This window comes from Convolutriloba macropyga, chromosome 6 (genome assembly GCF_964194025.1).
Source record: "Convolutriloba macropyga chromosome 6, txConMacr16.3, whole genome shotgun sequence".
Taxonomy (NCBI): Eukaryota; Metazoa; Xenacoelomorpha; order Acoela; family Convolutidae; genus Convolutriloba; species Convolutriloba macropyga.
Window position 1 is genome coordinate 73,352,647 of NC_134473.1, and position 23,518 is coordinate 73,376,164.

The 23,518-nt window shown below is 31.3% G+C and overlaps 1 protein-coding gene across 1 annotated transcript in view; it reads left to right on the forward strand.

Moving 5' to 3' along the window:
- Positions 1-1,437: 1,437 nt before the first annotated feature.
- The window catches only part of LOC142341406 (protein-glutamine gamma-glutamyltransferase K-like), an 80,556-nt gene continuing 58,475 nt past the window's right edge, over positions 1,438-23,518 (forward strand). Inside the window, exons 1-3 of the mRNA XM_075392334.1 lie at positions 1,438-1,546; positions 2,268-2,458; positions 5,156-5,277. Of these exons, the coding sequence (XP_075248449.1) occupies positions 1,538-1,546; positions 2,268-2,458; positions 5,156-5,277 (322 nt within the window). The 5' untranslated portion in view covers positions 1,438-1,537. The remainder of the gene's footprint in view (positions 1,547-2,267; positions 2,459-5,155; positions 5,278-23,518) is intronic.

Here is a 23,518-nt window from a genome sequence, read left to right on the forward strand (position 1 = left end):
ACGTGCTTGTTACACGATCTCACTAGTTATACTGAAAAACACTAATCACTGTGTTTCCACCGATCTCAGTGTTTTTTGACTGTATACCCATCACAGTGTGTCCATACAGTCTCACTGTAGGGATCTGCGAAGCAGTTCAACGAAGTTGTTTTGCAAATTCACTGATCAACCTTACTGTGAATTTGTTTTTCTATCTCACTTAGTTTCATAGTATTTCATCAGATCTTGAAAGGCGGCATCGCCGATCGGGGGACGTTCACTGGAGTTAGTGAGGAAGGAACCCCAAACCTTCCGTTTGCTAAAGCAACTTAACTAGACTCGATGATTTAACCACTACGCCAAGTGAGACAGAAGGTTTTAGTTTTAAATTGATTAAATATTGATTAGGGGAATATATGAAAATTTTATTATTTTAATATTTCTTTCAATTTTTGTTCAAGTTTTCTTTTTTGTTCAAGTTTTTTCGCAAGTTTGTTTACGTGCTTGTTACACGGTCTCACTAGTTTTATACTAGCATCTGGGGACGTCCACCGGAGTCGGTGGGGATAGAACCCAAACTATCCGTCTGATAATGGTTAATTACCAGCTTAACTCTGTACTAGTGGTTTGCACTAAATGAGACAAGAAATGATAGATTTAAAATACAAAAGAAGTGAATTTAGAGCTAATATATAGTAGTGGATAAAACAAGGATTCCAACAAACAGTAAAATTTGGCCTGATTCGACATGCACGATTAGCGTTAGGAGAAAGGGACAAATTTTACTGGTGGTTGGAATCCTTGTTTTATCCACTACTAATTCATTCCCAAATAAAAACTTTTTCTTAAAATTTGGAATTATAGAAATTTTCGTGACCATTTTTGCATTAAACATCGGCCGCTTTCCTGGGGTGCTGTAAAATAATTCCGGGTGCATACCAAACAGTTAGCTAGCACCCTGGGGTGTCTATTTAATCAGATTGAGCCAATTTGAGGGCATTTCGGGCGTTTCTGCGCCGATTTCAGACGCTTTGGACACTTGGTGCTCTCTTTTATCAAATTTTCTCAATTTTCAGATTGTTCAAACGTCAGTAACTACACGAGTCAAAATCGTTAAACGCGATAACACTATTTGAGTGCCCATACTAAATGGTTATTTTTGACATTTTTGTGACATTTTTGACGTTTTCCTGGCTTTTTTAACGTTTTTTTTGAAATTTTCCCGTCTCTTTTGGAGTTTTTGACTTTCAAGCATGGCTTTAGACTTGTCAAACACTTGCACAATACTGACAAGTCTAAAATGTGTTATGATCATAGCTCTGAATCAGTACTGATACCTAGACATGGCATTAGAATTTCCCAGTGCTGATATCGACTTGGCGTTACGTACGGGTTGTTTTAAAAGTTATCCCTGATTTGAACAGCCGGCAAGCAAAGAAACTTCCGTTCAGTTTCCCGCAATTTTTCGTCCCAGTAACAAAGCAAATTACAAAGAAAAACGAAAATCAACCACACACCAAAAAGAAAAAAGTATAAACAAAAAACAAAATATTTCACAATGGGCCATGGAACTGTTGCATTTCAATTTTTCTGAGCAAAATTTGAAAAAATTAACTCCCCTCCCTCAAGAAATTATTGCCCCCTACCCCCCTCCCAAGCACTCCCACCCCAGCATGGTGGTCATATAATTTATAGCCCACATAACGGTAACCTTACCATGGTGGTGGGTTATAAATTCGTGGGGGCACGTACTCTATGACGGTGGGGGGGGGGGGGGGGGTGGTAAATACAGATTCTATATGGAAAGTCGAATGAGCTATAGAATTATCGGATCTATTCTGTTTTGACCTCCCAGTGTTTTTTTAGGACCCACCCCGCCCCAGTTACAAATTATGTTATAAAGCACTAAGCATTAAGTTATATAGCACCTTACTACAATAAGCTGGGGGGGGGGGGGGGGCAAACAGAATATATCCGAATTGTCCTATTAAAAATGGGGTATATTAGTCATATAAAGTGTATCCCCCCATTACCGTGAATATGCCATAAGCGGGGCTGAACTTCGTGGCATTTTTTGAGGGGGCTCTTTCCCATTATAGCCCCCCCCCCCCAGGTCAGTTGTTAGATAACCTATACCCCCCGGTAATTATATCATAATGAGTGGCTATAATTTTATGCGGGGGGGGGGGGGGGGCTATAATGGGAGAGGCCCATGAGCCCAATGAAGGAAAAGACCCAGAAAATGTTTTAAAAATATAGGATGTTAATGTAGCAGTTCCTGATTTGCAGGCGACAGTGCGTTACGTGCTGATCAGAATATAGTGGATCTAGGGAAGGTGAAGACTAATCACCACACTGACATGTTTGACGAGCCATTCATGATTTTAAGGCGAGGATTTTGGGTTGACTTTTTGGTTGATTTGAACACGGTTGACCTTGTCAAGACTATCAACGTAAAAGCCACCACTGATCTAGAACGGTTGGATTTTGCCAATGAAATGTTTGCCATTGAACCGTTATACTGTCCGGTGACGTCTTAATAAATAGACGTACCAAAATGTAGAATTTTCAACGAAACTGATTGGTTGAGAAATTTGAAACATTGTACCTTTATGCGTTCAATTAGCCTAAATTGGATGTAGCCTAATGCTAGATTAAATTGTTTACCGCATATGGCCATGCCTCAGCGGCCCGTAGGACTTGTTGTGAATCTATCGCAACTGAACGTGAGACCAGTATCCCCCCCCCAATTTTTCTCTTTCAGCTTATCGTGATTTCTGTGTAATTTTACGGTAGTGTTCATATCCTATTTTAAAACATAGAGAATTTGTTGAGCAATCAGCAAATCAGAAAACAATATTCCCATTATCTAAATTGTGATTGGCCAGTAATAAAATTTCTATATTTTGGTACGTCTGCCGTTTCCACTAGCGCCATATTTTCCACAATTTTGTGAAGTTAAGCAACCTATTAGAAATCTAGTGTAATTAATTTATACTCAATGAGAGGTTTAAAATAATATGTACCAACTAAGATCCAGAAAAATTTAATTTTGTTTTATATTCTCAGGAGAATGGGCCTAAAATTGATAAGGAAAACTTTCAATCCTCATAAGTTGCAGGGCTTTTCAGGTTGAGGCCATCGATTAAGATGTCCGATCGGACCTATTCTGCCCCCCCCCAGTGTTTTTATGACCCCCAGTTAAAAATTGTATGTTGTTATTAAGCACGTTACTATGTAAGAAAATAGCACGTCCGCCTGGGAGTCAGAAAAATTATGCTCAATAAGCCGGGCGAGCCGAAACAGAATGAATCCGTCCAAACTTTTCAATTTGTGCCCCCCCCCCCAGCTTAGTGGATGCATATTACTTGCACCCCCCAGACGCATGTGCTATATTTTTAAATAGTGATTTACTGTAGAATTGCATATGCTCTGTAACTGGAGGTTGCATAACTTACTGGGGGCATAAACGGAAATGATCCAAAATGTCTACTGAAAATACCCACCCAGAACATTTTTGGGATCCATTCTGTTTCGGCCTCCCCAGTATTTTTACGCCCCCAGTCACAAATTATATGTTGTTATATAGCACGTTACTACGCAAAAAAACAGCACGTGCGCCTGGGGTGCGTAAAAAATTTGAACCCACCAAGCTGAGGCGGGGGGGGGGGCAAAACAGAATAAATCCTATTTTTGTTGATAGGAATACCCAGGCGGACGTTGAATGATTCGGAACGTTCATGAGCTCTATCAAAAGTCCTTTTCAAAAGACGCATCCAGGCCCAAATTGGATATGATCCAGAAATTTACCTCACTCAAGTTATGAAAAAACTCAGGCACCCAGAAAAAGCGCAGCCACAAGATTCAAACTTCGTTTATATGATAAATGCGAGTTTTTTTTTTAAAAAAAATCATAATGAGGATTTTAAACTTTTCTCAGTAATGATTAGGCTACCAATGCGGTGTGTTTTTTGTCCTGCTCTTTACAATTAGTATTAAACCATTCGAGTTCACAACTGTGATTTTTTTTTCATAATTTTTGGATCTTTCCCATTATAACCAAAACACTCGTTTTAACCAAATTATTCAAAAGACCCAAAATATTCGTTTTTATTGCATCAAATGTGAACCAATGTGAAAAAAAAATTGTAAACGCAGCACGCTGTATTCGTTACAATTTTGATCTCGTGATAAAAATTATGGCTATCTGCCTGGACTGTGACAGCAAGATTTAGATTAACCAAAACACTCGCAATGGAGCAATGTCTCTCGAATTGTTGCAAAATAATGGATGGATGGTTGGAAAAATGTTTTGAATGGAAAAATGTTTTGATAGCAAAATTTCTTGATGGAAAAATGTTTTGAACAATAAAGAAGGGGCTCAGAGAGTTGGGTGTTATTTTGGATCTTCCTCATTATAGCCCCCCCCCCCCCCCCGTGAAATAATAGCCACCAATTATGGTATATCTACCATGATTGGGGGGCTATAGGTTAGCTGACCACTAGGCTGGGGGGCTATAATAGGAAAGACCCGTTATTTTAGGTTCATTTAATAGTATTATCTAGCCAATTGCAACTTTTTGTTTATTGGATCTTTAGAATAATATTTCATTTTACGACTTTTACGAGAAATGTAAATGGCGCTGACTTCAGCTCGCTCGTTGAAACGTTTTTTTTTTTTTGCTTCTCTGTTGCGCCCGAAGCTGACTCCTATATCTGACAGAATTTGGTTCGTCTATGTTGCAGAGTTGGGGCAGAGTTTGGCTCGTAAATGAGATAGACTTTACCTCACTCAACCATAATTACTCGGTATGTTTATGTTTTGTTAAAATTATGGGATCTTTTCCGTTTGTGCTCCCCACCCCCCAGTACGTTATTCACCCCCCAGTTACAGAGCACGTGCCATTACATAGTAAATCATTATGTAAAAATATGGCACGTGCATTTGGGGGTGCAAATATTATGCGCCCACTAAGCTGGGGGGGGCACAAATGGAAAAGATTCAAATGTTTAAAATGAAAGTTTGAAGGCACCATTTAAAAAAGCGTGCTCTTCATTTTAAAAGGTCTGGTCATAACTGAGCCCAAGCCCAGATCTCAACCTGGGTTAGCTGCCGGCTTAATGACAACTCTGGTTGCTTAATATTTTCTCAAAAAGCAATATCCACGTTCTCCAGAAATGGGAATAAAGCCTTGACTGAAGTTCATTTGAGAAAAGACGACAAGGAACAAAATCACACGGGGTTCAAATTGGATGCACCGAAGAAGCGAGTGAAGATATCGCCAAACTGTATCATAGGCAGGGAGATGTTTCCTTTTACCTGATTAAAAAAATGTTTAATTTTGTAAAAAAAAAAAGAGTAAATAAATTATGCAGTTTGTTTTTGACGGTTTTTGTCCTTTTTGGTGGTTCACCGCAATACGTACACATTGTTCGAGCTAGTCGAAATTTCTTCACCTTTCACGACCCGATTGATGTTAAAAGCTGCATGCGTGTGTATGTGGACAACAGTGGCAGTAAGGAAAATTATTTAATATTGACTACAAAATTTATTTTTGAATAAACGTGAGAATTAGCGACAAAATTTCGTCACTGGTCTTCAGTAATGTGTATATGGTGGCCTCCGGGCCCCCGAGCCATGGAGACATATACACATATTACTCAAATTTTCCATTTTTTCATATTTACCTTATTTTGACTGATATTTACACAAAAATTTTTTTTCTTGTAATTTTTTATTTGATTTAGAAAAAATAATATAAAAAATAATTTAATATATGTTGTCATACAAATATTATAATAATATAATAATTTTTTATTTGTTCTCATACCAATATTATAATTCAACGAAGTTCTTTTGCAAATTTACTGATAGAACCTAAACTCACCATTACTATCTTTAATACCTTTATCATCAAATGGATCTATAGCTATTTTATATTGTTCTTTAGTTTCTAAATGATGTTTATTACTATCAATAGTATAATTAGTTACATATTTAGTTTTACCTTCATATATAGCATTAGTATAATCGTCCAAAAAAAAAAAAACAAAAATATCAAAGCAAAATTTACATTTCACTCTTTAAGAGCGATTCACTCTTATTCGGAGTGATCCCCCAGTAGAAAATATCGCTCTTTTTCACTCTTAAGGAGTGATTCCCTCTTTTTATAAATTTTTATAAATTTTTATATTTTTTATACTTTTATTTCAAATTATCTATACTTTTTAATAAATTTATATTTTCTTTTACTTTTTCTATATTTATTCCATTATTAATAAGAAATGATACAAAATTATAATATTTACATGAGCAATCTTCTTCATTTTGTCTAATGGCTAAAGTACTTTCAGTTCTAGAACTTTGTTTTTCAGTTAGATTTCTACTAAATCCTTTAGTTAATTCTACACCTGGATGCTGTTTCTTTACATGGGCTCGTATCCCATCATATCTCACAATAGAAGCACAATATGGACAATTAACTTTAGCTGAAGTACAACTTCTACATGTATACTTATTCTCATCAAAATCAGTTAGTGGTTTTATATAATTACATTTATTACAATTTCTGATTGGTGTAACCACTTCGTGGATCTGCGGGGCAGTTGGGGTACCAAGGACTTCGTCCCTTTCACTGATTAATACTTCTGAGTTATAGTTAGGGTTAGGATTAGGGTTAGGGTTTGGATTAGGGTTAGGGTTAAGGTTAGGGACTGAGTTATAGTTAGGGTTAGGGTCTGAGTTAGAACTGGTGTTATAACTAGAATCAGAACCAGAACCAGAACTAGAGCTAGAACTAGAGCTAGAACCAGAATCAGAACTAGAGTTAGAGCTAGAGCTAGAACTTGAGCTAGAACCAGAACCAGAACTAGAGCTGGATTCATTTTTTAAAGAACAACCCCATGGAGAAAAATCATTAGCACAAATAGCACTTAATGTTATATTACCACATATACATTTATCAATTTTATCTTTATGACATGATTCGTAATGATATTTTAAACAAGCAATGTTTCCACATTTATAGTTACACTCTAAACATTTTATAACCATTTATAATTGGTCCAATCTGCGAATTTGCAAACGAGTTTCACTCGTGGTTAACCAATTTGCAAAACAACTTAGTTGAACAATTCCGTTGAACAGTTTGGTAAACCACGAACAAAGTTCGTTCACTGATTTCAATTATACTCAACATATATATTTAGCCAATATCTCAATTACATCTTTAGTATTATCTTTAGATTTGATACACTCTGCTAAATATTTTTTTTCCTAACGTATTGAGTATATTAGTTTTACATCTCTTATCTAAAATTGCTTCAAAGTTTAATTGCATTTTATTTTTAACATAATTTATAATTTCATTTCTAAATTCTTCATTATTTACATAAGGACTGTTTAAATTCTCTCGTCCCTCTTTATTTAAAATCCCAGTATATTTATGAGTGTAACAGCTTCGCTGATGGGTCTTCGACCATGTTTCTCCATCTGTATATTCCCTTTCATGTTCCAGATCTTGATCTTGATCTTGATCTTGATTTCTGCCAAATCCATAGTTCAATAATGTACTTGTTCTATTCAACATAGTACTCGCTGCAGTTGCCACATGTCCGGCATTTCTTACTGATATATCAGGACTCATAAAATTATATATCATTAAACCTGAACTTATAATACCTAAAATAGTTGAAAATAATCTAAGACCATTTGCTTTAACCATTTCCTGAGTTAAAACATCATTCTGTATTTTAATACTTTTTAATGTAAGAAGTTTATTAAAATAAAACTGATAATTATCATGACTAATAGTATTTCTATCTGTTGCATTTATCATGAGTGGTTTTATATATGCTATAAGTTTATTTATATCTTCTCTTCCTAACTCATCTTTTAAACTGAGAGCTTTTAAATCAAGGAAACCAACTCTTGAATCATATATCATTGTTCTATTACTATTAATAATAATAAAAGTATTTTCTTTCTTATTATATTTAATTATACCATAACGAAGTTCATCTGACATTCCGTCTGTACGATTATAATGGTTACTATTTAACTCATTAATTATTTTACTAAAGTCATGTTCACATTTATATATCTCATTAAAGTTTTTAAATAGATCAGTTCCATTATAAGTTGTTAAATAAATAGTATCACAACTCATTCTTGCCGTATTATTTATTTGAGCTGGTTTATGACACATTACAATCATTTGAATATTATAATGTCTACCTTCAGTAAAATAATAGTCTATATCCTTATTTAACTTATCACCCATATCATCAAGTACTATTACACAATTTCGAAATTTTTGCATATTGTTTTTTGTGATCATATTCATATCACATTTATTAAATCCAGTATAAAACTTATTAGTCTCGGGATTTATCCAGTCTCTGTCATCTTTACACACTATAACTATATTTTGATCTTGATTTTGATTTTGTTTTTGATCTCGATTTTGATCTTGATTTTGATTTTGGTCTTGATCTTGATTTTGATCTTGATGTTGATTTTGATCCTGATCGGTGTAACCACTTCGTGGATCTTGATTTTGGACTGAGTATAATTTTAAGTATTGTCTAACAAAATATGTTTTACCCGTACCAGTTCCACCATAGACAATAGTGTGTAATGGTGACTTTTCATATTCAAATCTAACTAGACTCCTATTCATAAATCCACCAAAGCTTTCTTCTAGTTTTGCATATTTACTCGGTATTGAATCATATACTATAAAACAAAATATAATTAAGAAAATAAAAATTATAACCACGCTACCTGTCTCCATTTTTATAAATGAAAACATAGATAAATATAGACATAATTAGACTTATAATTAGACTTATAATTAGACTATAATTGGAGTTATATTTAGACTTATAATTAGAGTTATAATTAAACATTAATAATATTTATAAGAAAATGCTTATCCTAACTTTTGAGGAATTCAATAATAAATTTAATATTGATAATAGTGCTATGAGTGATATCAGAATAAAAGATATAGGTAAAGATATAAGTCTAACACCAATTGAAATTGTAATGAGAGATCAGACTCCAAATAACGTAAGTGAACCCAACTCCAACATTATTGTAAATTTACATCCAACTGAAGGTACACATTGGGTTTTAGTTATAAGAAGAGAAGGTGGTCCAGTGTATTACTTTGATAGTTTTGGTATAGAAACTCCTCCATTATTCTTAGAAGAGTATGTCAATCTAGGCTCTAATGAAAGAATACAACAATATGATGAATCTTATTGTGGGGCTTATTGTTTATACATGATCTATCTTATTGACAGAGGATTTAGAATTAACAATGCTGTGAATATTCTAGTTAATCAATGTAAATATCCAGGAATGTATAATGAGTGTTTTTGTTTGGGTTGTAATGATAAAGTTAATGATCTACGAAGTAGCTTTGCTAATAATGATAAAGTTAATGATAATCAGGGAACCTGCTTCACAGATGATAAAGTTAATGATAACGATAAAATTAATGATAACGATAAAGTTAATGGTAATGATAATGTTAAGTTTAATGATAATGATAATGATAATGATCTACGAAGTAGCTTTGCTAATAATGTTAATGCTAATGCTAATGATAATGATAATGTCAATGACTATGATAATGATAATGATGAGACTATCTATCAGAGAAGTAGTTATAATCAAGGGGGTAGTTATAATCCGCGAAGTAGTCCTAATCTGCAAAGCAGGTTCCCTGATAAGGTGGATATATCACCACCAAGAAGTAATATAATCCAAACAAGTCCTATTGCCATTAATATAAATGATGATCTATATTCATGGTTAAATGATGATGATATAATTACTGAAGCCGCATTCCCAGATAACTTTAGATGTATAATATCTGGTCCTAGTGAATGTGGTAAGACATTCTTATTGAAAAAACTAATTCTAGCTAGTATATACTTTGATAAGCTATATATCATTGGACCTACTGGTGATCAGTACCATGGTATAGAAAGAATAAACCCAAAAGTAGATGTTGAATTTATTAAAGATATAAAAGATTTACCATCTCCTGATAAACTACCCAAAGACTTAAGGAAACTAATGATATTCGATGATGTTAGAGCCAAAGAACCAGTTATTAATGAATACTTTTGTAGGGGTAGACATAATAATTGTAATATGATATATCTTAATCAAAACCTGTTCTCTCTGGATAGGCAGAGTGTTAGAGAGAACTGTAATCTATTTATTTTATTTGAACAGAGAGGTAAAGCCCTCATATCTATATATCAAGATTTCTTAAATAATGTGGAACTTAGTTATAATGATTTTGCTAATATATGTAATAAGGTATGGAAAGAGCCTTATAATTACATTGTCATTGATATAACTAAAAATAAAAATATTAATGGTAAACTAAGAATTAATTGGGATCGGAGAGTTTTGATGTTTAGTTTAAGTATCCACGAAGTGGTTACACCAATCAGGGAACCTGCTTGGCTTACCACGAGCAGAGCTCGTTCGCAGATAAGTCTAAGTCTAAGTCTAAATCTATCAGGAACTGCTTCGCAGATGACTATGTCTGAGCCTAAGTTTAGGTAAAGTCTAAGTCTAAGTCTGTAACTAAATCAAACAGACCTTCGTCTGCTAACTATATTAGATCAACGAAGTTGTTGCTGGTTACCCCAGATCTGCGAAGCAGCTTCACTGATGGGGCTTCGCCCAACTATTTACACTAGATGTAAAGTAAAACTTAATACATCACCATTAAAGTCTATAGGTCTTCCATGCTCATCTTTAATATGAAACTCTATATATTCTATTCTATCTTTAGTTACATTTTGATATAAGATATTAGTTGGTATAATATTTATCAAGTAACCTAGTGGTTCAGTTAGATTAAAAGTATATAATATGTCTGTATCCTTACCATTATCTTTAACACCAGATATCACATTACAATGAATGTTAATATTACTAAAACCCATAATATCAACAATTTTCTGAGATTTATATTTACCTTTATTATAAACTATTTTTCTAAATCCTAATAATGGGGCTATTGAATTTTCTATGTCAAAGTTAATTGCACCTTGTTTTACTTCCATTAAACTTTTCATTGTATTCTTATCAATTTCTATTATAACATTACCATTAGTTTCTTCTTTTATTAATTCTGCTATTTCATATAATTCATATGCACCTGGTGTAATACCTAAAAGACGGGTATTTGACCATGTTTAACCTTGGGTATCATATAAGAGTTGATTGTTCATTCTATTCACATTAAACACTGAGTTATAAACTGATAATATAATTAAACCTAATTTTGTTTTATTAAGTATAGGTTCACTAAAATTAAACTTTTCTGTTGGCTTTATCATTCTAAAGTTAAGTTTGTGTTCTTCTTTAGTTTTAGTTAAAGCATCATGTATCTTTTGTAGTTCCCATAAGATCAACGAAGTTGCACCTCCGGTGATTAAGTTATCAGTCATTTTTTATCTAATAAAAATGGATTTTAATTTGGATGCAACTTATGGTTATAATAATGATATACACAAAAGTAAGATTATAAAGTATAAACCAAATAATCTGGCAACAATGAATACAATCAATACTAACATTAATATTATACTCAATAGAGAAGAGAATCATTTAAATATACACGATTCATATCTAGAGATAGAGTTTGTTGTATCAGATGATGCTGGGGGTGTATTTGGTAATAATGCTAATATTAGATTAGTTAATTATGGTATGATGGCATTGTTTAGTTCAGTTAAACTTGAAACTAGTGGTGGTAGGACCATTGAATATATAGATCATTGTCATCCTAATCTATTGATGTATAAGTTATTAACTAGTACTGATGATGAATATGAGAGTGGTTTTGTTAGAAATCAAGGTAATAGAGATAGTCAACTGAAAGGTGATCATGCTGCTGCCGAACGAGGTCATATGTATATGATGGTTAAGATGAGTGATCTATTTGGTTTTGTGAATGATTTAAAAAAGATTATATATGGTTTAGGATTTAAACTAATATTTATTAAAAAAAAATAATAATGATAGAGCTCTATATAGAACTAATGCTGGTGCTGATGCAGTAGCTAATGATGGTAATATAGAAATTAGAGATGTATCATGGTGTGTGCCTAGTATTGATCCTAGTAATGATAATAGAATTATTGTACAGAAAGGATTAAATAAAAAGAATAATATAGACTTCCGTTATTATGAAAGAAAGACATTTTATAAGAACGTACCTAATGCTACCAACTTCTTGTTTGATTTAGGTATGGAAAGTGGTATGGAAAGACCACAATATATAATAGTTGGTTTTGAAAATAATAATGTTAATGAACAAACTCATGATGCAAGTACATTTCATATAATGTATGTTACTGAATGTTATTGTAAGATTGGTAGTGAGTTTTATCCTGAAGATAGAATGAATATTAATTATGGTACCAATAATTATAATGAGGCTTTTAAAGAGATTGTTAGCTTTAATAAAGATTATAATGGGCTACCATATAATATAAAACCGTATATAAATCATAGAACATTCAAAAGTAGTTATAGAATATATGTCTTTGATACTAGATATCAAAGTGATCATATAGGTCCACAACCAATACAACTTAATTTTAAATTTAGTGCTGCAGTTGCCGATGTTATATGTCATGCATTAGTATTAACTAGAAAGGTTATTAGTGTTAGTAGTGATGGTAATAAGATGGTTGATATAGTCTCGTAGAGACTAATAGCCAGAGGCTTATCATATCATAGATATAATTATAATTAAAGTCCTTATCATTATTTCCTACTAGTCTTAACAAAACCTTTAGCATAAATAGTATCTAGTTTCTTTTTATTCTCTAGAGACAAACCTCTAGCTTCAAGTTTAGTCTTCGAGCTTCGCTCGCGGGCAGAGCCCGTAGGCTTAGACTCAGTCTTAGGCTTTGTCTTAGGCTTAGTCTTCGAGCTTCGCTCGCGGGTGAAACCCGTAGGCTTATTCATAACAACAAAAGGATTATACTTTTTAACTTCCATTATTTTTTATATATAGAAATGAGTCTTTTAAATAAGTTCAAAACCAATTCATATTGTGTTGGTGGCAGACATTATAGTGACACTAATAACATAAGAGGAGTTATCTCAGCCAAAGGAACTAAGATGTTAAAAGGTAATTGTGTTAAGTGTAATAGAAATAAATCAATGACAGTATCTGATGCAACAATAGAAGCAGAGGGATTGAAAGATTTCTTTAAAAGTGTTGGTAGAGCTACAGTTAACTTTGGAAAGAAAGTTGCTAATAATCCAATAAGAGCATTAGAGATTGCAAGTAAAATAGGAACTGCAGCGGCATCTAGAAACCCTAGAGCTGCTTTATCAGCCACACCTGATTTAATTAAATTTGCAACTACTGGTGAAGGTATAAAGGTAGTACAAACAGGAAGAGGTTTATACTTAGGTACAAAGAAAAGATAATTATTTGATTATGATTATATTTAAGTTTATGTTTATGATTATGATTATCGGTATATATTTATACTAATATTATTATTACTAAAGACATTGTTATTACTAAAAACTAATAACTTTAGTTTAAAAAAACACTTAATTTATTTTTCTTGTTCTTCTTATAATCCTCATATACCTTGACTAATTCATTATATTCATCATTATCTATTTTATTATCATTCATTGATTTAGTATATAGTTTATTAAATTTATCACTAAACTGTTTAGCTAGAATATACATTTGTGAATACTTTATAATTTTATTTCTTATTTTAGTATTAATTGTTTTTGATAATGAACCACAAACAGTTGCTGTAGCAAAAGCTGTGGGTATAGAATAAGGTAATCCTATACCTGTTAATGCAACTGATGTCGTTGCTGTTGTTGCAATTGATGATAATAGTATTTCTGTTATCTCAGCTACGTTAATATAACTTTTATATCTACTTAACTTCTTATTATAATTATTAGTTTCAGTTTCATAATAATTTCTAATATCTTTTATAATGTTAATATTATTGTTAAATTTATTATTAGCTTGAATCTTTTCATTTATCTGCTGTTCATTGACAGCAGCAGCTTCGCGCATCAACCGTTCTGATACTGATGATAAATCTGGATACAGTAAGCTCTCACTCGGTGCTGTTGGATCAGTGAAACTACTTCGTAGATTGGTCATTTTCATTAGTGAAAAAACTTTCTATTTCTTTCGTTATATCTTCTTGTTTAAATCCATAATGCATCTCAAGTCTGTCTTTCTCTTTATTATCAAGTAACTTACTTCGTAAAAGTATAGAAATTATATATATTACTATAACACCTCTAAGAGATTTACTGTTTTCTTTCATTTCCCTTAGACCATTAGTAAACATATCATCTAAATGTATGTTGGTAACATTCTGATTAAACTTATTATTATCAATCTCTTGTTTTAATTGATTATATTTAGAGATAGTATCAGCAGCAACTTTATTACAAAAGTTAACAACATTTGTGACTTCATTTGCTGATTTAATGAATTCTTTAATTAGATTTTCATTAACTTGTGTTTCATTTAGTTGTAATGTTTTAGTTGTAACTTTATCAAAATCACCTTTTCTTAGTTCAGTTATGTTTCTACTTAAAATTTCTATTTTATTAGAAGAGGATAATAAGTTATTGTCACAATACTCTTTATTAACCACATCCTTTTCATCTAACGGAGGATGTACATTTGTAATTTTATAGGTATCCTTCATGTCAATATTATCATTATCTTCTAGGAATAACCCACGAGCCTTACTTAGTGTTAGGTTGTTTGTTGATGTTAATCCGAGAAGTGAGTTCCCTGATTGATTTTTAGCCTGGTTAAATCTATTTCTTGTCATTATTTATATTAAGAAATATATTTAATGATTCCAAAACTTTATTATTAGATTCAAAATCAAACTCAGATTTCAATAGTTCCTGTTCATAATATTTACCTTCTATTATCTCTCCATTAATATCTTCTATCTTATATGTTGGTGGTTGTGTTTTTAGAACTTCATTAACTTTAAACAGTTCTCTATTCCAATTAGAATTGTAACCTTTAGAGAAGATATTACGTTTATCTGCGTTTCTAACATAATCACCAACTTTAAATTTTGGCTTAATATTCTTAAAATTAAAAGTGTATTTAACCTTATCAGGATTATTAGAAGCATCAACTGGTGTCATATTAATTGTTGAATGAATGTTATTGTTATATGTTAAGACTGCATCATTTAATATATTTACCCAATTACCATCACCATTGATGAACATAGGTTTATTTATTATGTGTAATAATGTTCTATTGAATCTCTCTATAAACACAGCTTTTAAATCACTATAAGTAGAATATAGTTCTGTTTCATATTCCTTAAGTAAAGATTTGAATGTTTTATTGTAAAACTCACTACCTCTATCTACCCATAACTTTTCTGGTTTTCTACTTTCAGAGCCACCTTGTGGATTTTCGCCTAATACTAATTTAAAGCCATTAGTTATAGATAAACCAGATTTATTCTTTAATGGAATAGCCCATGCATATTTTGTGAATATATCTATAACTGTTAATATAAACTTATAATTATTATTGTATTTACTTAAAGATGACTTATCAATTAAATCAGCTGACCATGTTTCATCTTTATATAATGGTATTATTCTTTCTCTTCTAAACTTTGTTATTTGAGGACTAAATACTTCTTTCGCTAGGAGTTGTTGTTGTTGTTTATCCATCATTATGCGCGTTAGCCACGTTTACCCTTTATTTACCATAATTAAAAACAAAATTATCTAGTTGTTCTTGATTAATAATATTCATAGATAATAGTTGCTTAGATATATCTAGCATTTCATCATATAATCCGTCATGACCAGCTTTTGTTTCTAGTATTAATAATTCTAATCTTTCTACTAAATTATTTGGGTCTGCAAAGCAGGTTGGCATGCCACGGACGGAGTCCGTTCCCTGATCCACGTAGTGGTGGCAACTTTGTTGGTTGGTGTTTAACCCTCTGCCAAATATATCATCTCTTACTTCCATTATACGTTTTATTGTTCTATATCTAGCGCTTTTCTTATCCCCTTTTCCTAAATCATATCTAATATCCTTTAAAAACCTTTTAATTTTGTTTTCATCTTCTTCGATATCATCGTTATATGTTACATTTGGGTTAGTGAGAAATTCAATAAATCCTTCTGAGAATTCGTATATATTATCCCTAACTAAAAATGCACCCTGCTCTAGGGTTATATCAACACCATTCATTTTGTATCTTCTAGTAGGCAAACCTACAAGATTTAATTTTAATTGAGGATTAGTTTGAGTACCCATTTTATGAAGATTCTTGGCTATCTTTGTATCAACAAAAACTGGTGCTATTTCTTGAGTTTCCTCTATGGTCCCCTTTAACGTTTCATTAATCTGCGAAGCAGTTTCACCCATCTTAGAAGTGTTTTCACTGATCTGGGAACCAGCTTCCTGGATCCGTGAAGCGGTTTCACCCATCTGAGAAGCGGCGTCTCCTATCTGAAAACCAGCTTGTTCGATCATCTTAGTTTGTTTATCCAACTCTTGATTTTGCCAATCTATTGCTCTTAATCTTTGTTCATTATGAGCTAGCCATGTTTCATTGTTTGCATTTAGTGTTTTAGTTAAAGGATCAAGTAACTCTTCTATTTCACCATAAAATTCTTGTTGTTTTAATTTATCTTCTAATCTATTCTTTCTGTTTTGTTTTTCTAAATAATTTAATTCTATAAGTGTTTCTAGTTTAGTCATTTTTATAAAAATAATTATCACAATGCATTATATAATCTAATAGCGGCTTCAATGAACTTTCTATCATCATTAATTGTTAATTCTTTAATAAACTTATTATAATTAGTTATAGCTTTACTTCAATCTGGGAACCAGCTTCATGGATATTATATTTCTTTGCATGTTCTTTAAATCTTTCTTTTGTGTGACCAAATCTATATCTATTGAGATATAAGCATATCCTACAAGTGTAATGTTTGAATCTATAGTGAGAGATATGTTTATTTACTTTACACTTAAGACATGTTAGATATTGATCTGGATCATTATAATGCTTACTCATATGATTATGTCTTTCTCCATATGTTATAATTTCATCACATACAAAACATGATAAAGGTTTACTTTGGCATTCATCACAACTCCAACACCAAGCTTTATTTTTACATTTATCGCATTTGGTACTAATCATTTTTATAGTATTGAAAAGGTATATAAATAATATTATTTCAAAATTTGGCATATAAAAATGAATGTGCAGGAAAACAACGGGAACATTCTAACTGGAAGAGGTCAAGTCCAATCTCAAAGTGAGCAAGCTCAATCTCATGGACAAGTCCAATTTGGGGGTGGACAAATTCAATCTAGTGATAGTAGTACAGCTATCCAAATGCTAAAAAACAAAAACAAACCAAGGGAAGAAATCAAACCTGAAGATAAAGAAGAACAAAAGAGGGAAGCAGAAAAAGGTTTAGAAGCAATCAGAAGGTTTAATCAGGTAAATGAAGAAGTAAAAGAGTTGCATGATAAACAGGTTGCTAAAACAAAACAAAGGAGTGAGGATATGAAAAATCTAATGCTTGAGGCTGAGGCTAAATATCATCCAGATTTAGATCTGCGAAGCAGTTTGGTAAACCACGAGCAAAGCTCGTTCATTGAACAATCTAAAGATTCAGATAGAGATTCAGATAGAGATTCATCTGATGATTTTGTCTATGTCCAAAAGCCCAAAACAAATAAGTTTAAATCCGCGAAGCGGTTTCACCGATGTGAAGAATGTAATGAAGAGTTAACTCAAAAGAATTCTCATAGACACACTCAATCACTTAAACATAAAAACAATGTACGATTATACAATAGAAATAAAATTATTGAGAGTGCTAATGAGGATGGAATAAAATTTACTAATGAAGATATAGAGCAAAAGATAAATGAACAGTATACACGAAGTGGTTACACCAATTCTGAACTAGAGGGAATAAAGTATTGTGATAGTTGTGATATGTATCTTGATAACAATACTGCTTATAATAAACATGTGACAACATTAAAACATAAGAATAATGTAAGACTAAATGATGGAGAGATAATAAAAAATGGAGATAAGTTTGATTGTATAACATGCAAGACTAGTCTAAGTCAATATAGTGTGGAACAACATTTTAAAACAAAGATGCATCTAGATAATGTTGTAGGAATAACTAAAGATAATGATAATGATAGAGACAGTTCAGGTTATTGTGGTATATGTAATACTAGATATGGTAATAAAAATGAACACAATGAATCAGATCATCATAAAGAAAAGATTAAACAGAAAAAGCTTACTGATAGAAAGTGGAGAGAGAAAGTAAATGAATTAGGATTAGATCATAACATGAAGCATAATCAAATAATAATAACGAGTAGTGATCATGAAGATCCTAAATTCTTGAACATACTAGAGTCATTGCATAATATACATCCATATATTAAGTTTAACACCTTTGATGTAGTTAAGAATACAAAACCTACAGATGATCAAATAGAAGAAAACGAATTCACATTTAGACTAATGACTAGACAATATAATGGTCCTAATGATTTGGATATGTTGAATAGTGAACTAGAGACTAGAATGCAAGAACAAGAGATGAATCAATCTGGATGGAGTATGCAAAGATTTATCAAAAGAACTATGTATATACACAGGTTTTATCCTACTGGTGGATGTACTACTGAGTTACCATTCACATCTAGATATATACTTGATATAAAGAATACTGATAACAAATGTCTATTGTGGTGTTTAACTGCTTATCTACATCCTGCTAAAGATCATTCCTATAGAGTTAGTAATTATAATAAAACAGAATATATTGATGAGATAAAATTACCAAATGGGGTTACACCTCCATATGATTATTATCATTTAAAGAAAATACAAGAATTAAATAAAGATAAAGTATTATTTAATGTATTTAATCTAATTAAAAATAAAACTATTAATCCTGTATTAATCAATCATAATGATTCTAAAGGATGTAATATATTATTTTGGGATAATCATTACTTCCTATGTAAAGATGTATCATTCCTATTAAGAAAATCAACTAAACATAAATGTTATCCATGTCTGAAGTGTTGTGTATCATTTAGAACAGAAGATGCATTAAATAAACATTTAGAGATGTGTAATAATAATGGAAGAAGAACATTCCATAAAGATGAATATCTGAAGTTTGATAAGTTCCATTATAAGAATAGAGTACCATTTGCTATGTATTATGATTTTGAATGTATAATAAAAAATGGGAAACACTTACCTATTGCTTGTGGATTATATTTAAGAAGTGACTATCCTGATATATTAGAAGATAAGTATGAATGTTATTGTGGAGAAAAAGTAGTTGAATGGTTTGTAGACAGAGTAGATTATTACAATAAATTATTTAAAGATATATTTAGTATAAATATTCCAATGAAAGAAGAGACTATTACTCCGTTATATCGTATATGTTATTATTGTAATGAGGAAATGGGTGAAGACGTTGTTAGAGATCATGATCATCTAAATGGTGAATTTAGAGGATATGCTCACAATAAATGTAACCTCCAAGCTAAGAATAATATTGTACCAATGTATGCATTTAATTCTTCTAATTATGATAATCACCTATTTATAACTAAACTAGCAAAGAAGACCACAGTTAAAGTATTAACTAAAACTGATGAGAATTATATTAGTATTGATATGGGTTATGTTAAAGCATTAGATATGTTTAGGTTCTTCCATCCACTTAGCTTAGATGCCATAAGTAAGACATTGAGTAATGAAGAATGTATAACATTAAATAAATGTGGCTTAGAAAGACGTAAAGGTATATTCCCATATGAATGGTTTGATAGTATAGATAAACTACATGAAACAGCACTACCACCAAAGGAAGCATTCTATTCTAAGTTGAAACAAAGTGATATTACAGATAAAGAATATAAGCAAGCAATTGATTGTTGGAAAGATACTAAATGTGAGACAATAAAGGATTATATGATGTTATATCTTAAAACAGATGTATTGTTATCAGTTGATGTATTTGAGAAATTTAGAGCAATGTGTTTAGAATATTATGAAATAGATCCATGTTACAATTATTCTACTCCTGGGTTAACCTGGTTGTGTGGGTTGAAATATACTATTGCTTGGCTTAAGTATTATAAAGAAAATACAGTTAATGTTTATGATACAATACAACACGGTATAAGAGGTGGGTTAGCTTCAGTATTAGGTAATTGTCATGTAAAATGTAAAAATAAAGAAATAGGTCCTGAGTATACAGGGACAGAGAATTATTTAAAGTATTTAGACTTCAACTCATTGTATGCTTCTGCTATGGTACAACCTTTACCTACTGGTGAGATCAGAGTATGTGAAGATCTGGCATACACTAAATCTAGCTCTAATACTGGATACATCTATACAATTGATATAAAGTATAATGATGAGTTGAGACAGAAAACAAAGAAATATCCATTCTTTCCTGAAAAGACAAAAGCAAACATTGATCAGTGTACAGATTATCAAAATGAAAATAAAAAGAAAGGATATAAACCTAATGAGAAGTTAATGCTAAAGTTAACAGATAAAGAAAACTATGTAATAGATGGAGAGATGTTAGATTGGTATTTAGATCATGGTTTAAAATTGGAAGATATTACAATTAAACAAAAATTAGAATATAATAAGAGTGAATGGTTAAAACCTTATATAGAGTTCAATATTCAGAAAAGAAAAGAAGCTAAAGCTAAGGGTGATAAATTTGGAGATGTATTCTTTTAACTAATGAATAATGCCTTTTATGGAAAAACAATAGAAAATGTATATAATAGACAAGATGTAGAGTTAGTTAATGATGTAGATAGATATATTAAATTAGTAGAAAATATTAGTTTTAAATAAGCTGTAGAGTTTGATGATGATCTAGTAGCTGTACATAAAACAAGAGGTAATGTTAAATTAGATAAGTTTAATTATATTGGATTTGTTATATTAGAAAAAGCTAAACTATTCATGTATAAAGCCATATATGATTACTTTGAGCAAGAGTTAGATTGTAGTTATCATTACACAGATACTGATAGTATATTTATAAACATAAATGTTCCATTGGATAGTACTACAGAAAAAGAAATGAATAAGATAAAAGGTATATTGCATAATAATGAATTGGGTAAGATGAAAGATGAAATACCTAATGATACTATTATGGAAGCTTGTTTCCTTAAAGCTAAAGCATATTGTTAGAATACTGTCAAACGAGAAGAAGAGAAAAAGTTAAAAGGAATAACTAAGGCTACTATTAGAAACCAAATTAATTTAGAAGATTATACTAATGCTATATATGAAGGTAAAAGTAAATATGTAACTAATTATACTATTGATAGCAAAAGGCATAATTTAGAAACAAAAGAACAATATAAAATAGCTATAGATCCATTTGATGATAAAGGTATTAAAGATAGTAATGGTGAGTTTAGGTTCTATCAGTGAATTTGCAAAAGAACTTCGTTGAATTATAATATTGGTATGAGAACAAATAAAAAATTATTATATTTTTATAATATTTGTATGACAACATATATTAAATTATTTTTTATATTATTTTTTCTAAATCAAATAAAAAATTACAAGAAAAAAAATTTTTGTGTAAATATCAGTCAAAATAAGGTAAATATGAAAAAATGGAAAATTTGAGTAATATGTGTATATGTCTCCATGGCTCGGGGGCCCGGAGGCCACCATATACACATTACTGTCTTCGAGCTTAGTACCTCTATTGTCCTTTTTTCTTAATCTAATGTCACTATTTAAGGTCACAATTAGTTAGATTAGTGGTAACATAGCTTTTTCGACATTGCTGATACCTAATTTCATTTATCTAAAAACAACCTGGGAATTAAAACGAAATCAGAGAAGGCCTAAATGAAATTTCGGACCTTTAATGTATTACTTCTACGTTTAAGAACAAACACCTTGACACAAAATTCTCCTTTGATTTTTTAAAAAAATAATAAGTGATTTGAATTATATGGTTTAACATGTGATTTTTGAACTTTGGTTATATTCGCGAAATATAATGTCTGAATTGAAAAAAAAATTAATGATCAGTAATCTCGTAAAAGACACCCACATTTCTAAATGAGAATTTCAAAGCCTAGTTGAAAACTCTTACCCATCCGCATCTTAGCTCTCTGGTATATTTATTTTTTCGAATTTGGTATTAAATAAAACAGAGAAACACAGAAATCTTATTAAATATTTTTTTAAAAATACAGAAAAAACGAGAGATTGGAAAAAGAAACAGTTTAAAAATTTTCTGAAACCTTATATTAAAACAGTTAATGTTACTGACTAAAACTAAAGAAAGCAAACGTTTTTCTGTTCTTCTTCTTTTGTTAACCTTATCCACATCTTGTATAGCGTTAAAAAATTCAACAACCCTGCACCAGACTATGCAAAAAATGAACGATAATTAAAACGTCTTGGCGATCGGTTTTGCTATGTCAATTGTGCTATGGATTCTTAGCTGCAATGTCAAATATTTAAGAATTTAATTGTTTTTGGTTCTATTTGTTTTGTTAACCTGATCAAAATCATGTATCGTGTTGAAAAAATTATCAACCAAAAACCAGACTATGCAAAACATCAAATTTGATTTAAAACTTTTGTGGTAAACACGAAATCCATACAACAGTTCTTAGCAGAAGTTTCGAAAATAACTTTTTTGGAGGAGGAGGTATCAGCAGTAAATCCGCTGAAAATTACACCAATGATGGCGGATGTGGCAACATGTTGTAGTACTTGAGGTTCCTCTAGCGATGACAACAGCTTTACTACTTAAACTTACTACTTAGCTTTACTACGTAAAATACCAACTATAATGAAAACTCAGGACTCTTTTTAGCAATGTCAAGAACCCGCAGTCGATACCGGATGGATATCTTGCAAGATGTGGCAAAAATCATGCGAAATATGGCTAGCTTGCAAGATACTGCAAGACTATGACTATTTTGAATGATCTTGCAAGATGAAGGGGTATCTTGCAAGACTCTTGCAAAAACGAAAAACCTCCAAAATTCAGTAATTCGACTCCGATATTATCCATTTATGACTGAAAAGTTGATGAGTCAAAAATTGTGGAATGGAGCAGCAGTTGAAAAACAAAAACTAGAAATAATTGGACATTTGAAAACAAAATAATTTTTGAAAAAACAGCGTTGGTTGTCTTGTTTTCTGATGCATTCTGATTATTAATTTTCTGATGTTTTTAAATGAATTTTGTTGATGCGAAGAATATGTGTACATTCAAATATTGTGACTTCTTAAGTGTCATCAGCCAAAGACTAAGTCATTAGCAAGTGGGAGTTTTTTGCGCTAAAATTGGTTATATTGCAAAATAGTGCAAATCGAAAGTCTATCTTGCAAGATTCTTGAT